This window comes from Ranitomeya variabilis, chromosome 2, assembly GCF_051348905.1.
Source record: "Ranitomeya variabilis isolate aRanVar5 chromosome 2, aRanVar5.hap1, whole genome shotgun sequence".
Taxonomy (NCBI): domain Eukaryota; kingdom Metazoa; phylum Chordata; class Amphibia; order Anura; family Dendrobatidae; genus Ranitomeya; species Ranitomeya variabilis.
In genome coordinates, this window is record NC_135233.1 from 538,987,120 (window position 1) to 539,003,262 (window position 16,143).

Sequence of the window (16,143 nt, forward strand, 5' to 3'; positions counted from 1 at the left end):
ACTGAATCAAGTTGCTGCCTTGGGCAAAATTCTCGTACAACAATCAAGTAAGTGAGTCTTCTGATAAATCTCCCTTTCAGATTGTGTTTGGGCTCCAACCCAGGATTCCGCTTCCCATCTCTGGGTCTTCTGGCGTTCCTGCAGCTGATATCTTTACGGAGGAATTCTCGTAAGTATTGAGCGACACCAAGGTTGCCTTAGAGCGAGCTTCACTACGTATGAAGAAGCATGCAGACAAAAGACGTCTGGAGGCTTTCTCCTTCCGGCCAGGGGATAAGGTATGGCTCTCCTCCAAGTGTATCCGTCTGAAGATGCCCTCTTACAAACTGGGTCCCCGCTTCATCGGTCCATTTGATGTCCTGAAACGGATTAACGCAGTCTCGTACAAACTGAAACTGCCGGCTTCCTTACGAGTGCTTAATTTGTTTCATGTTTCCCTCCTCAAACTCGTACTTTTGAGTTCATTTTTTAAAGATCCTGGTTCCACTCCAGATCCCGTCAGTGAGGAGGATGTTTTTGAGGTAGAGAATATCTTGGCCACTAAAATGATAAGGGGTATTTTTGGTGGATTGGAGAGGCTTCGGTCCTGAGGAGAGGTCACGGGAACCTAGAGAGAATATCCGTGCTCCTCTACTTCGGAAAAAATTCTACGCAGACTTGAAAAAGAGGGGGCGTAAAGAGGAGAATACTGTTACACACGGTCTGTTTACTGTACCTCCAGGGGGTCTCCGTCAAGACTCTCGCTCTGTGCCAGCTTCACGCTGTCTGGACACAGCCCCTACCCCTCCTTCCTCTCCTGCTTCCTGGCGTGCGGCCAGAAGGTTCCCTGGCAGGGTTCTTAGGTCGCACGTGCGCTCGCTCCTGGTCTCTTAACCCCTTTCTGTCATTGGACGTACTATTCTGTCCATGTGGGGTGGGACCTAATTCCCAAGGACAGAATAGTACGTCCAGCGCAATCAGCCGCGCTCACGGGGGGAGCGCGGCCGATCACGGCCGGGTGTCAGCTGACTATCGCAGCTGACATCATGTGCCAGGAGCGGTCACGGACCGCCTCCGGCCCATTAACCCCCGGCACACTGCGATCAAACATGACGGCAGTGTACCGACGGTACCGGGAAGCATTGTGCAGGGAGGGGGCTCCCTGCGGGCTTCCCTGAGACGATCGGTACAAGGTGATGTACTCACCTTGTACCGAGCGTCTCCTCCCTGCAGTCCCCGGATCCAAAATGGTCGCGGGGCTGCATCCGGGTCCTACAGGGAGGTGACGTCACAGTGCCTGCTCAGAGCAGGCGCCGGGAAGCCTCCCTACTGCGCACGTCAGATCGCCGATCTGACACAGTCCATAAAGTGTCAGATCGGCGATTTGTCAATTTACTGTGATGTTTTTATCGTATAAAAGCGCCAAAACATAAAAAAATGATATAAATGAGGTATCGCTGTAATCGTACTGACCCGAAGAATAAAACTGCATTATCCATTTTACCAAACGCGGAACTGTATAAACGCAAAATTAGGGTTGGGGCTAAAGTTAGGGTTTGAATTACATTTACGGTTGGGAATAGGGTTGGGATTAGGGGTGTGTCAGAGTTAGGGGTGTGGTTAGGGTTGCAGTTGAGATTATCTCACAGAACATCAAATAAAGTGTCCTATTCTAATCAGCTCACCGTATATAACACTATAACAAATGCAGTAAATGACACCAATAAAACTTAACATTTACTAAATTTAATTATAAAACGATACAACATACACGACCTAAAAACATATATGTCTGCTAACAAAGATACAAGGTGCACACGTTCCCTATAGGACCAACTATCTGTCTCCTACCTTGCAGCGGAGGTTGGCACCCTATAAGACCTGCGCATTGGCGCCCCCGCTCAACGTAGACTAGCCCCAACTGACCCTATTAGGCCCTGTCGTGAGGAAAAAGAATACAATCAGCAGACCATACAGACAGACAAGACATAAACAAACAATCAGATGTCACTTAGGACAGTATTGCACTTAATAAGGAGATACTATTGCACTTATATAGTTCGGTGCAAAGGCCGTGCAACGAGTATATATATGCCAATGTGCAGGTCTTATAGGGTGCCAACCTCCGCTGCAAGGTAGGAGACAGATAGTTGGTCCTATAGGGAACGTGTGCACCTTGTATCTTTGTTAGCAGACATATATGTTTTTAGGTCGTGTATGTTGTATCGTTTTATAATTAAATGTAGTAAATGTTAAGTTTTATTGGTGTCATTAACTGCAATTGCAGTTGAGATTAGGGTTAGGGGTGTGTTTGGATTAGGGTTACAGTTAAAATTGGGGGTTTCCACTGTATAGGCACATCAGGGCCTCTCCAAATGCAACACTGCGTCCGATTTCAATTGCAGCCAATTCTGCGTTGAAAAAGTAAAACAGTGTTCCTTCCCTTCCGAGCTCTCCTGTGCGCACAAACAGGGGTTTACCCCAACATATGGGGTATCAGCGTACTCCGGACCCATTGGACAACAACTTTTGGGGTCCAATTTCTCCTGTTACCCTTGGGAAAATACAAAACTGGGGGCTAAAAAATAATTTTTCTATAAAAAAAAAAATATTTTTTTTTATTTTCACGGTTCTGCGTTATAAACTGTAGTGAAACAGTTGGGGGTTCAAAGTTCTCACAACACATCTAGATAAGTTCATTGGGGGGTCTAGTTTCCAATATGGGGTCACTTGTGGGGGGTTTCTACTGTTTAGTTACATCAGGGGCTCTGCAAATGCAACGTGATGCCTGCAGACCAATCCATCTAAGTCTGCATTCCAAACGGCGCTCCTACCCTTCCGAGCTCTGCAATGCGCCCAAACGGTTGTTCCCCCCACATATTGGGTATCATCGTACTCAGGACAAATTGGACAACAATTTATGGGGTTCAATTTACACGGTTTCCCTTGGAAAAATACAAAACTGGGGGCTAAAATAGTTTTTGTGGATAAAAAAGGATTCTTTATTTTCACGGCTCTGCGTTATAAACTATAGTGAAACACTTGGGGGTTCAAAGTTCTCACAACACATCTAGATAAGTTCCTTGGGGGGTCTAGTTTCCAATATGGGGTCACTTGTGGGGGGTTTCTACGGTTTAGGTACATTAGGGGCTCAGCAAATGCAACGTCACGCCTGCAGACCATTCCATCTAAGTCTGCATTCCAATGCGGCCAAACGGTGGTCCCCCCCCCCCCACACATATGGGGTATCAGCGTACTCAGGACAAATTGGACAACAAGGTTTGGGGTCCAATTTCTCCTGTTACCCTTGGGAAAATACAAAACTGGGGGCTAAAAAATAATTTTAGTGGGGAAAAAAATATTTATTTTTTTTTCACGGCTCCGCGTTATAAACTGTAGTGAAACACTTGGGGGTTCAAAGCTCTCACAACACATCTAGGTGAGTTCCTTAGAGGGTCTACTTTCCAAAATTCTGTCACTTGTGGGGGGTTTCAATGTTTAGGCACATCAGTGGCTCTCCAAATGCAACATGGCGTCCCATCTCAATTCCAGTCAATTTTGCATTGAAAAGTCAAATGGCGCTCCTTCCCTTCCGAGCTCTGCCATGCGCCCAATCAGTGGTTTACCCCCACATATGAGGTATCAGCATACTCAGGACAAATTGTACAACAACTTTAGGAGTCCAATATCTTCTCTTACCCTTGGGAAAATAAATTGGGGGCGAAAAAATCATTTTTGAGAAAAAATATGTTTTATCTTTCTGGTTCTGCATTGTAAACTTCTGTGAATCACTTAATGGGTCAAAGTGCTCACCACACATCTAGATAAGTTCCTTAGGGGGTCCACTTTCCAAAATGGTGTCACTTGTGGGGGGGGTTCAATATTTAGGCACATCAGGGGCTCTCCAAATGCAACATGGCGTCCCATCTCAATTCCAGTCAATTTTGCATTGAAAAGTCAAATGCCGCTCCTTCCCTTCCAAGCTCTGCCATGCGCCTAAACAGTGGTTTACCCCCACATATGGGGTATCAGCGTACTTAGCACAAATTGTACAACATCTTTTGGGGTCCATTTTCTCCTGTTACCCTTGGTAAAATAAAACAAATTGGAGCTGAAGTAAATTTTGTGTGAAAAAAAGTTAAATGTTCATTTTTATTTAAACATTCCAAAAATTCCTGTGAAACACCTGAAGGGTTAATAAACTTCTTGAATGTGGTTTTGAGCATCTTGAGGGGTGCAGTTTTTAGAATGGTGTCACACTTGGATATGTTCCATCATATAGACCCCTCAAAATGACTTCAAATGAGATGTAGTCCCTAAAAAAAAAAAAAAATGGTGTTGTAAAAATGAGAAATTGCTGGTCAACTTTTAACCCTTATAACTCCCTAACAAAAAAAAACATTTGGTTCCAAAATTGTGCTGATGTAAAGTAGACATGTGGGAAATGTTACTTAAGTATTTTTTGTGACATATATCTGTGATTTAGTTGTATAAAAATTCAAAGTTGGAATATTGTGAAATTTTCCAAATGTTCGCCAAATTTCCGTTTTTTTTACAAATAAACGCAGGTAATATCAAAGAAATTTTACCACTATCATCAAGTACAATATGTCACGAGAACACAGTGTCAGAATCATCAGGATCCGTTGAAGCGTTCCAGAGTTATAACCTCAAAGGGACAGTGGTCAGAATTGTAAAAATTGGACCGTCATTAACGTGCAAACCACCCTTGGGGGTAAAGGGGTTAAAGAGAGTGTGCATTTTCCAAATGTTGTCTCTAACCAATGGCGTGTGTTTATCTACTATTTCTAGCCCTTCCACCATAGGGAGGGCGCCGGAGCAACAAGTATCTATCATGCGCTTCTGTTTCTGAAGTATCTGCAAGGAACTCCGCTTATTCTGTCTGTCTCCACAGATCTTCTGCTACCAGTTACCCGGTTATTCTGGACTGCATCCGCAGTATCTACGCTGGACGCGTCTAGTCCTGTCAGTCCGCCAGCCTCACTTCCGGACCACCCCATAGTCCCGGTGCCAGCTTCTACTCATATAACTGGTATCCTCCAGTCAGCTCTGCAACACCGTTAACCTTGCTGGTCCGTCTGTTCCGCTGGGACAGCCGCCACGAGTATGGGGTCTAACTGAAGGTAGCACCCGTGTCCTCCAAGCATTCCCATTATGTCCCTGTTCGAGGGGACTTACTACGGGTGTCTGTGGCTCACGCAGCAACGCCCCCTTCGGAGCCCCCTGGACTGTGGTCTAGCGGTTCCACATCAAACCTTAATAAATACGAATGTGAACTTCTACATCTGTGCCTCAGTTTCCATTCATTACAGGCTCCCAGCAAATGGGGCCTACACCGATCCCTCACCCACCTTGTGACGTTCAATTGTAAGCTGCAAATGCTGTCCCAGACCCAGATACATCATGCCAGGCTGATTGATGCAGTGCCATACTACAATTTATAAAGTGGGTGAATTGAGGCCACTTTCCTGGTGTCTGTTCCTCTCATCTGATGTGTTTTGGCAGCATTTGGGGCCATTATAAGGTGTTGTGCATGCGTTTTTTGCCTCCCATTGACGTGAATGGCATTCGGCTATGTTCGGCGAAAATTCAACTAATTAATTGGCGAATATAGCAAATTCGGCAAAAGTAATCCGAACTGAACATTAAAATATTCGCTCATCTCTAGTGGTAAAATATGATTTGGCTGAATATGTTCCTTGTATGTGATATTATCCGATCACTATGTGGTGGTAATATGTTGTCTGGTCATGGTGTGATAGTATTTCTCCCTTGTTTGTGGTAGTATTTGGTCACTATGTGGTGGTATTATGTGGTCCGGCCATGGTGTGACGGTATTTGTCTCTTGCAAGTGGTATTATTGGTCATTTAAAAAAAAAATTATGTGACACATTCTCTTAAACAAAAATAAATAAAATATACTTAGAGTATTGATCGTTTAACAAAATGTCTAATATGTTGGAGTAGAGTAGGGCCCTTCCAAACTAATCTTCCTTATCGTGATGGTGGCTTAAAAGAATATACCTTGTCGTGTACCTTGACAGCCGGCTTCACTGTGATTGGTCTGTCTGTATAAACCGATGAATCAAAGCGATAATCAGGCAGGACCAAAGCCGATTGATCTCTGGCCAGGGTGCTGCACTTCTATGATGTAGGAGTAGATATTATATTAAACAACGTGTGATTTTGTGCGGTGACAGGTAAACCCAATCATGTAAATAAATACAAATGAACTAAGGCATCTTATCCCACAATACACATGTACATGACTGTTTTAAAGGGTTCAATAGAATCTTTCACAATTTTATAAATGCTAAACTAGTTAATACAAATCGTATGGAGAAGAATTCGGAACTGAGCCTAATCTAAATATATGGCAGATGTCAGCATATGCATTATGGTGGGCAGCAAGTCGAATCAGTGATGAGTACAGTTTTCCTGAGATCCGGCGTTCAAACCCCATAAATAACATCTTCAAGGAGTTTGTATGTTCTCCCCGTGTTTGTGTGACTTTCTTCCACACTCCAAAAACATACCAATAGGAAATTTAACCCCTTCATGACCCAGCCTATTTTGACCTTAATGACCTGGCCATTTTTTGCAATCCTGACCTGTGTCCCTTTATGAGGTAAAAACTCAGGAACGCTTCAACGAATCCTAGCGGTTCTAAAACTGTTTTTTCGTGACATATTGGGCTTCATGTTAGTGGTAAATTTAGGTCGATAATTTTTGCGTTTATTTGTGGAAAAAAATTGAAATTTGGCGAAAATTTTGAAAATTTCGCAATTTTCACATTTTGAATAACGAGAGAGTTATGTGACACAAAATAGTTAATAAATAACATTACCCACATGTCTACTTTACATCAGCACAATTTTGGAAACAAATTTTTTTTTTGCTAGGAAGTTAAGGGTTAAAATTTGACCAGCGATTTCTTATTTTTACAACAATTTACAAAAACATTTTTTTAGGGACCACCTCACATATGAAATCAGTTTTGAGGGGTCTATATGGCTGAAAATACCCAAAAGTGACACCACTCTAAAAACTGCAGCCCTCAATGTACTCAAAACCACATTCAAGAAGTTTATTAACCCTTCAGGTGCTTCACAGCAGCAGAAGCAACATTGAAGGAAAAAATGAACATTTAAATTTTTAGTCACAGTGGGGACCACTGTTTGGGTGCACGACAGGGCTCGGAAGGAAAGGAGCGCCATTTGACTTTTTCAATGAAAAATTGGCTCCAATCTTTAGCGGACATCATGTCGCGTTTGGAGAGCCCCTGTGTGCCTAAGCATTGGAGCTCCCCCACAAGTGACCCCATTTTGGAAACTAGACCCCCAAAGGAGCTTATCTAGATGCATAGTGAGCACTTTGAACCCCCAGGTGCTTCACAAATTGATCCGTAAAAATGAAAAAGTACTTTTTTTTTTTTGACAAAAAATTAATTTTAGCCTCATTTTTTCATTTCCACATGGGCAACAGGATAAAATGGATCCTAAACTGTATTGTGAGATTTCTCCTGAGTGCACTGATATCTCACATGTGGGGGTAAACCACTGTTTGGGCACACGACAGGGCTCGGAAGGGAAGGAGCGCCATTTGACTTTTTGAATGAAAAATTAGCTCCAATCGTTAGCGGACACCATGTCGCGTTTGGATAGCCCCTGTGTGCCTAAACATTGGAGCTCCCCCACATGTGACCCCATTTTGGAAACTAGACCTCCCAAGGAACTAATCTAGATGTGCGGTGACCACTTTAAACCTTCAAGTGTTTCACAGAAGTTTATAAAGCAGAGCCGTGAAAATAAATCATTTTTCTTTCCTCAAAAATTATTTTTTCAGCCCGCAAATTTTTATTTTCACAAGAGTAACAGGAGAAATTAGACCCAAAAAGTTGTTGTCCAGTTTGTCCTGAGTACACCGATACCCCATATGTGGGGGTAAACCACTGTTTGGGCACACATCGGGGCTCGGAAGGGAAGTAGTGATTTATGAAATGCAGACTTTGATGGAATGGTCTGCGGGCGTCACATTGCGTTTGCAGAGCCCCTGATGTGCCTAAACAGTAGAAACCCCCACAAGTGACCCCATTTTGGAAAATAGACCCCCCCCAAGGAACTTTTCTAGATGTGTGGTGAGCACTTTGAACCCCCAAGTGCTTCACAGAAGTTTATAACGCAGAGCCGTGAAAATAAAAAATAATTTTTGAGGAATGAAAAATTATGTTTTAGCAAGCAATTTTTTATTTTCACAAGGGTAACAGGAGAAATTGGTCCCTAATAATTGTTGCCCAGTATGTCCTAAGCATGCTGATACCCCATTATGTGGGGGTAAACCACTGTTTGGGCGCACGTCGGGGCTCGGAAGGGAGGGAGCACCATTTGACTTTTTGAACGCAAGATTGGCTGGAATCAATGGTGGTGCCATGTTGCGTTTGGAGACCCCTGATGTGCCTAAAAAGTGGAAACCCCTCAATTCTAACTCCAACATTAACCCCAACACACCCCTAACCCTAATCTAGCCATAAAACTAATCACAACCCTAACCCCAAAACACCCCTAACCACAACCCTAACCCCAACACACCCCTAACCCTAATCCTAATCCCAACCCCAACCACAACCCTAACCCCGACACACCCCCTAACCCTAACCACAAGCCTAATCTTAACCCTATTTCCAACTCTAGCCCTAATTCCAACCGTAATTCTAATTCCAATCCTAACCCTAAGGCTATGTGCCCACGTTGCGGATTCATGTGAGATTTTTCTGCACCATTTTTAAAAAATCCGCAAGTAAAAGGCACTGTGTTTTACCTGCGGATTTACCGCTGATTTTCAGTGGTTTTTTTGTGCGGATTTCACCTGTGGATTCCTATTGAGGAACAGGTGTAAAACGCTGTGTTATCCGCACAAATAATTGACATGCTGCGGAAAATACAACACAGCAATTCCGTGTGGTATTTTCCGCACCATGGGCACAGCGGATTTGGTTTTCCATGGTACTGTAAACCTGATGGAAAACAGCTACGAATCCGCAGCGGTTTTGCCACAGCCAAATCTGCACTGTGTGCACATAGCCTAAACCCTAGCCCTAACCCTAACCATAGCCCTAGCCCTAGCCCTAACCCTAGCCCTAACCCAAGTAGAAAAATATATATATATATTTTTTCTTTATTTTATTATTGTCCCTACCTATGGCGGTGATAAAGGGGGGGTTCATTTACTATTTTTTTTATTTTGATCACTGTGATAGGTTTTATCACAGTGATCAAAATGTACCTGGAACTAATCTGCTGGCAGGCAGATTTGGCAGGCACACTGCGCATGCGCCCGTTATTTTGCAAGATGGCGGCGCCCATGGAGAAGACGGATGGACACCGGGAGACTCGGTAAGTATGAGGGGGTGGGATCGGAGCACGGGGGGGGGGGGGGGGGGGGGTGGATCAGAGCGCGGTTGTGGATCGGAGCACGGGGAAGCGGACAGGACGACGGGGGAGCGGACAGGAGGACGGAGGGAGTACGGGACAGAACGGAGGACTGGGGAGGAGATCGGTGGCGGTGGCAGATCAGGGTTTCCAGCCATGGCCGATGATATTGCAGCATCGGCCATGGCTGGATTGTAATATTTCACCACTTTTCATAGGTGAAATATTACAAATTCCTCTGATTGGCTGTTGAAAGTGAAACAGCCAATCAGAGCGATCGTAGCCACGGGGGGGTCAAAGCCACCCCCCCTGGGCTGAAGTACCACTCCCCCTGTCCCTGTAGGTCGGGTGAAATTAGAGTTAACCCTTTCACCCAAACTGCAGGGACGCGATCATTCTGTGACACAGCATATGCGTCACAGGTCGGATTGGCACCGACTTTCATGACGCATACGCTGAGTCACAGGTCGGGAAGGGGTTAAATAATGAGCATCAATGGGACAGTGATGGTAATGTCTGAAAAACGCTGTGGAATTAGAGGTGTCTGCGGAAATTGTTGCGATCAGAGCCATGACTTGTATATAAAACACATTAAGACAGTCAATTCCTCTCTCACCTATTTATAATACATACTGTAGCAATGGTAGGTTATTTAGCGGCTTTCTTTTGTATATTTGCTTGGAGAAAATCAGCAGCACAATACATTAGTAAAGCAGAGAACATCATAAGTGTATATTGACAAACTGCAATGCAAGGGGTGAAAAAGCATTTCCACAACAAAAATCTGAAGACGTTATTGCTGCTGCAAATTTTTGCTGTAGACGTTCAGCTTCAGATACAGCATGTTAGAATGTACTGTAAATAACCTTAGCTTCTCATTAAAGGGGTTGTTCACTACTAGGACAATCCATTCTTGATCTAAAAGTTTGGCCCTGTTTAAAAAAAAAAAAAAAAGCTTAAACCCGCCTCCTGACTCATGCGCTTGTTATGACACACGAATCTACTGCCCAATCAGCGCTGGCGTCACTGTCCCCGCCTTTGCATGGATTGAACATCAAGAGAAAGTCAGAGCTGCAGCTGTTCTCAAGCTTCCTATTCATGTTCAATTTGTCGAAAGGCTGGCCAGTGACATCAGCACCGATTGGAAGCCCAGCTCACGTGTCATAACCGCACGGCAGCATCGGGAACAAGAGTTCCAACACCACTGGAACAGCGCCGGCACAGGAGGAAAGTACACAATGTTTTTTATTTTAACGGGGTCAATCTTGGGGTATGAGGAGTTGTAGAGGACAACTTCTTTAAGGTCCCAGAAACCTCAAAGAATCTAGGGCACCCAAAAAATAATGACAGCCAATACATCTTTTAACTGACCTGAAATATAAGAGAATAGCCTCTCCATACAGGAGACAATCCAGCAGCTGTCGGTAGTGCACTATAGCTAACAACTTGCTGCATCACCCACGATAAGTGTTTGCACAGTCCAAATCTGTTTAACCCCTTAAATGCTGCTGTGAATAGTGACTACATCATTATAAATGGTGAACAGAGTGTGGGGGCATCCTCATTATCCCAATTGGTGCCCTCAGATCATGATTATGTAGTCCTGATGTTTGACATGGCAATTCATGACCAAATAGCAGCCTAAGAGTCTGACGGCTGTAATTATCTGTTCAGAAGTTAGCGCCATTTAGGTGGTAAATATACACATTTTCATTTCTGGCATGCCATTTTGCATTAATTCCTGAAAAGCACCTGAAGGGTTAATAAACTACCTTACAGCAGTTTTCAAAATGTCAGGGGGTGCGGTTTTCAAAATAATATAACTTTTGGGGGTTTCCCAATTTATGTGACCCCCTAAAGTCACTTTAAACATGGATAAGTCGCTAAAAAAATTTATTTTGTAAATTTCCTTGAAAAAATGAAAAATTACTGCTACATTTTTAAACCTCCTAAAACGCTAACAAAATAAAATAACATTTTACAAATGGTGCTGATGTAAAGCAGACATGTTGGAAATGTTATTTATTAATATTTTGCTGTGGTACGACTACCTGGATTAAAGGGGTAACCATTTGTAGTTTGTAAATTGCTAACTTTTTAACATTTTTCTGATATTTTTTTTTATAATAAACAAAACATACCAACCTAAATTTATCATCATCATAAAGTATAATGTGTCACGACAAAGTCTCAAAATCAGTGGGATTTTTTGAAGTGTTCCAGACTTATTACCACATAAAGTGACCCTGGTCAGATTTCAGAAATTTGGCTCTGTCACTAAAGGGTTAAACTCTAGATTAACAAACATGTCATACGGTCTACAAAAGGGGTCTCAAACACATGGTCCGCATGCGGTCACTGAGGTTGCTTTATGTGGCCCTCAGGTGCTGCAGACCCCTTGACGATCACAGATCGGTCCAAGGGGTCGCTGACTGCTTTATTTATTTCAATTAAATATGCGTATGATGTCACTGCCATGCAGCGGCAAGCCGATTTAAGCCCCGATGTTGGCGGACACATGTTGGCGGAAAGGGAATGGAGGACAGGTGATAAGAATTATTTTTTTTTTCTTTTCATGTCTATGTGAAGGACGGCACAATAGTGGACATTACTACAATTTGGAGAACTGGATAGAGCATTACTACAATATGGGGACAAGAATGTGGCATTATAACAAAATGAAGATGAGGATGAAGACAGGATAGGACATTTCTATAAGATGGGACCAGGATAGGGCATTACTACTAGATGTGAACCAGGATGGGACATTACTACAAGAAGGGGTCCAGGATGCGGCATTACTACATGATGAGAATCAGAATGGGGACATTACTACAAATCAGAATGGGGACATTACTACAAGAAGGAGTCCAGGATGGGGGGACATTACTACAAGAAGGGATCCAGGATGGTGACATTACTAAAAGAAGGGGTCAATGATAGAGTATTATTACACGATGAAGACCAAGATGAGGGACATTACTACAAGAGGAGGATCAGGATGGAAACCTTACTACAATATGGGGACCTGGATGGCAACATTACTACAAGAAGGGGACCAGAATGGTGCATTACAAGATGGGCACCAGGATGGGGTATTATTGCAAGATGGGCACCAGAATGGGGCACATTACTACAATATGTAGTAGTTTGCCAGAATTACTCTATGGTGCGAATTGTAAGACAATATTACTGTATGTGGGCAAATGCGAAAAACAAAATTGTAAAAATATAAAAGAAAAAAATTAAAAATAAAACCATGAAAAAATATTTTGCCACTAAAAATGAGGCTTTATTTATAAATGAAACCAAAAAAGTGCACGTTTGTTATTGCCACATCCATAAGGACACAAGCTATAAAGAAGTACCATAATCCATATAATGAAAAAAAACAAAAACACTGAAAAATGAAAAAAAAAAAAAAAAAACTGCCAAAATGTTTAAAAAATGTATCAAAAAGGTGTATAGAAAAAAAAAAGGCATCACTAAAAATTTCACTTTGCCCTGCAATGAATGCGGCATCCCAAATTTAAAATATTCTCATGTGCGACCCATTTACACAGACGAGTTTGAGACCCCTAGTCTACACAATAAAATACAGTAAAAAAAAAAAAAATGTATACCTGAACAACCGATCTAGCTATTAGCGAATCAGACAGCCCTGGAAGAAGCACTGCAGGACTTCTTGATGATATTTGAAAGCTTCCGCTGCTACTAGATCCACTTAGACATCCAGATGCACTATTCTCCATTTTGAGCTTTGGACTAAGTGCAACTTCATCACCAGATCTACAGGAAAAAAATTGTTTAATGATTCTCTGAAATACACAAGAAAACGATCTCTATCTCAGAGTAAAGCTTGAATTCTAGAAACAATTATTTAATAAATAGGAGCAAAATCTAATACGTGGTGAAACATATATGTTTACTTCTAAATAATGCTTTGGATTGTATCTGAGGTACTTTAAACCATTTGGTTCCACGTAAGAGTTTTGAATTATCTTAAATTATGTTTAGTGGGATCACAACCAAAGTAATGTGCAGGCTACCAAAACTCCTTCACAGTAAACATGTAAATTCCTGTTTTTAGGTGCCATGCTTTTTTACATAGAGGTCATCACCAAATTTTACAAGAGGCACCAGGTTTACAGCTGGGAGACATTTCCCTGGTATCCATCAAATTAACATTCAAGCATAAAACTGCAAGCTAATAAGTGGTTTAGACACCCAGATTAACACATTTCCATTGCTCCAAAGGCTAGCTGGCAGCATGAGTTAACTTGACACATTATTCCCATCTTCAAAGATAGATATTGTCACACAGTACTGGTAAAAACAAGCACTTTTATAACTTACAGTTTTCTAAAATTTGCAGCCATTTTTGAGATACTAACACTTATTTAAAGCTTGATGCTTAGCCCCTTCCCGACCTGTGACGCCACATAGGCGTCATGAAAGTCGGTGCCAATCCGACCTGTGACGCCTATGTGGCGTCATGGAATGATCGCGTCCCTGCAGATCGGGTGAAAGGGTTAACTCCAATTTCACCCGATCTGCAGGGACAGGGGGAGTGGTACTTTAGCCAGGGGGGGGTGGCTTCACCCGCCCTTGGCTACGATCGCTCTGATTGGCTGTTTCACTTTCATCTGCCTATCAGAGCGATTTGTAATATTTCACTATGAAAACTGGTGAAATATTACAATCCAGCCATGGCCGATGCTGCAATATCATCAGCCATGGCTGGAAACACTGGTCTGCACCCCCCCACCGCCACCAATCTCCTCCCCAGTCCTCCATCCTGTGCTCCACTCCCCTCCATCGTCCTGTCCGCTCCCCCGTCCTCCTGTCCACTCCCCCATGCTCCGATCCCACCCCCCCTGCTCCGTCCCCCCCGTGTTCCGATCCCCCCCCCCTCATACTTACCGAGCTTCCCGGTGTACGTCCATCTTCTCCACGGGCGCCGCCATCTTCCAAAATGGTGAGTGCATGCACAGTGCGCCCGCTGAATCTGCCGGCCGGCCGATTCGTTCCAGCTACATTTTGATCACTGTGATAAAACATATCACAGTGACCAAAATAAAAAAAATAGTAAATTACCTCCCCCCCCCCCCCTTTTGTCACCCGCATACGTAGGGAAAACAATAAAATAAAGAAAATATATTTGTTTTTCCCCACTAGGGTTAGAAATAGGGGTAGGGTTAGGGTTAGGGGTAAGGTTAGGGGTAGGGTTAGGGGTAGGGTTAGAGGTAGGGTTAGAGGTAGGGTTAGGGGTAGGGTTAGGGGTAGGGTTAGAACTAGAGTTAGCGTTAGAATTAGGCTATGTGCACACGGTGCGGATTTGGCTGCGGATCCGCAGCGGATTGGCTGCTGCGGATTCGAAGCAGTGTTCCATCAGGATTACAGTACCATCCGCTGTGCCCATGGTGCGGAAAATACCGCGCGGAAATGCTGCGTTGTATTTTCCACAGCATGTTAATTCTTTGTGCGGATTCCACAGCGTTTTACACCTGTTCCTCAATAGGAATCAGCAGGTGAAATCCGCATAAAAAACACTGGAAATCCACGGTAAATCCGCAGGTAAAACGCAGTGCCTTTTACCTGTGGATTTTTCAAAAATGGTGCGGAACAATCTCACACAAATCCGCAACGTGGGCACATAGCCTTAGGGTTGGAATTAGAGTTAGGGTTGGAAATAGGGCTAGGGTTGGAAATAGGGCTAGGGTTGGAAATAGGGCTAGGGTTGGAAATAGGGTTAAGAATAGGCTTGTGGTTAGGGTTATGGTTAGGGGTGTGTTGAGGTTAAAGTTGTGGTTAGGGTTGAGGTTAGGGTTGGGATTAGGGTTAGAATTAGGGTTAGAATTAGGGGTAGGGTTGTGGTTAGGAGTGTGTTGGGGTTAGGGTTGTGATTAGGGTTATGGCTAGAGTTGGGATTAGGGTTAGGGGTGTGTTGGGGTTAGTGTTGGAGATAGAATTGAGGGGTTTCCACTGTTTAGGCACATGAGGGGTTTCCACTGTTTAGGCACATCAGGGGTCTCCAAACGCAACATGGTGCCACCATTGATTCCAGCCAATCTTGCGTTCAAAAAGTCAAATGGTGCCCCCTCCCTTCTGAGCCCTGACGTGTGCCCAAACAGTGGTTTACCTCCACATATGGGGTACCAGCATACTAAGGACAAACTGGGCAACAACTATTGGGGTCCAATTTCTCCTGTTACCCTTGCGAAAATAAAAAATTGTTTGTTAATACATAATTTTTGAGGAACAAAAAATGATTTTTGTTATTTTCACGGCTCTCCGCTATAAACTTCTGTGAAGCACTTGGGGGTTCACAGTCCTCACCACACATCTAGAAAAGTTCCTTGGGGGGTCTAGTTTCCAAAATGGGGTCACTTGTGGGGGGTTTCTACTGTTTAGGCACATCAGGGGCTCCGCAAACGCAACGTGGCACTCGCAGACCATTCCATCAAAGTCTGCATTTCAAAACGTCACTACTTCCTTTCCGAGCCCCGACGTGTGCCCAAGCAGTGTTTTACCCCACATATGGGGTATCAGTGTACTCAGGACAAACTGGGCAACAATTATTGGGGTCCAATTTCTCCTATTACCCTTGTGAAAATAAAAAATTGTTTGCTAAAACATCATTTTTGAGGAAAGAAAAATGATTTTTTTTATTTTCACGGCCGTGCGTTGTAAACTTCTGTGAAGCACCTGGGTG

The 16,143-nt window shown here is 43.4% G+C and overlaps 1 protein-coding gene across 3 annotated transcripts in view; it reads right to left on the reverse strand.

The window, feature by feature from the left end:
- Positions 1–16,143, reverse strand: part of EDC4 (enhancer of mRNA decapping 4) — a 1,216,007-nt gene that overhangs the window by 655,831 nt on the left and 544,033 nt on the right. For all 3 annotated transcript variants that reach the window (XM_077288123.1, XM_077288125.1, XM_077288126.1), the window contains one exon: positions 13,052–13,217. In XM_077288123.1, the coding sequence (XP_077144238.1) occupies positions 13,052–13,217 (166 nt within the window). The remainder of the gene's footprint in view (positions 1–13,051; positions 13,218–16,143) is intronic.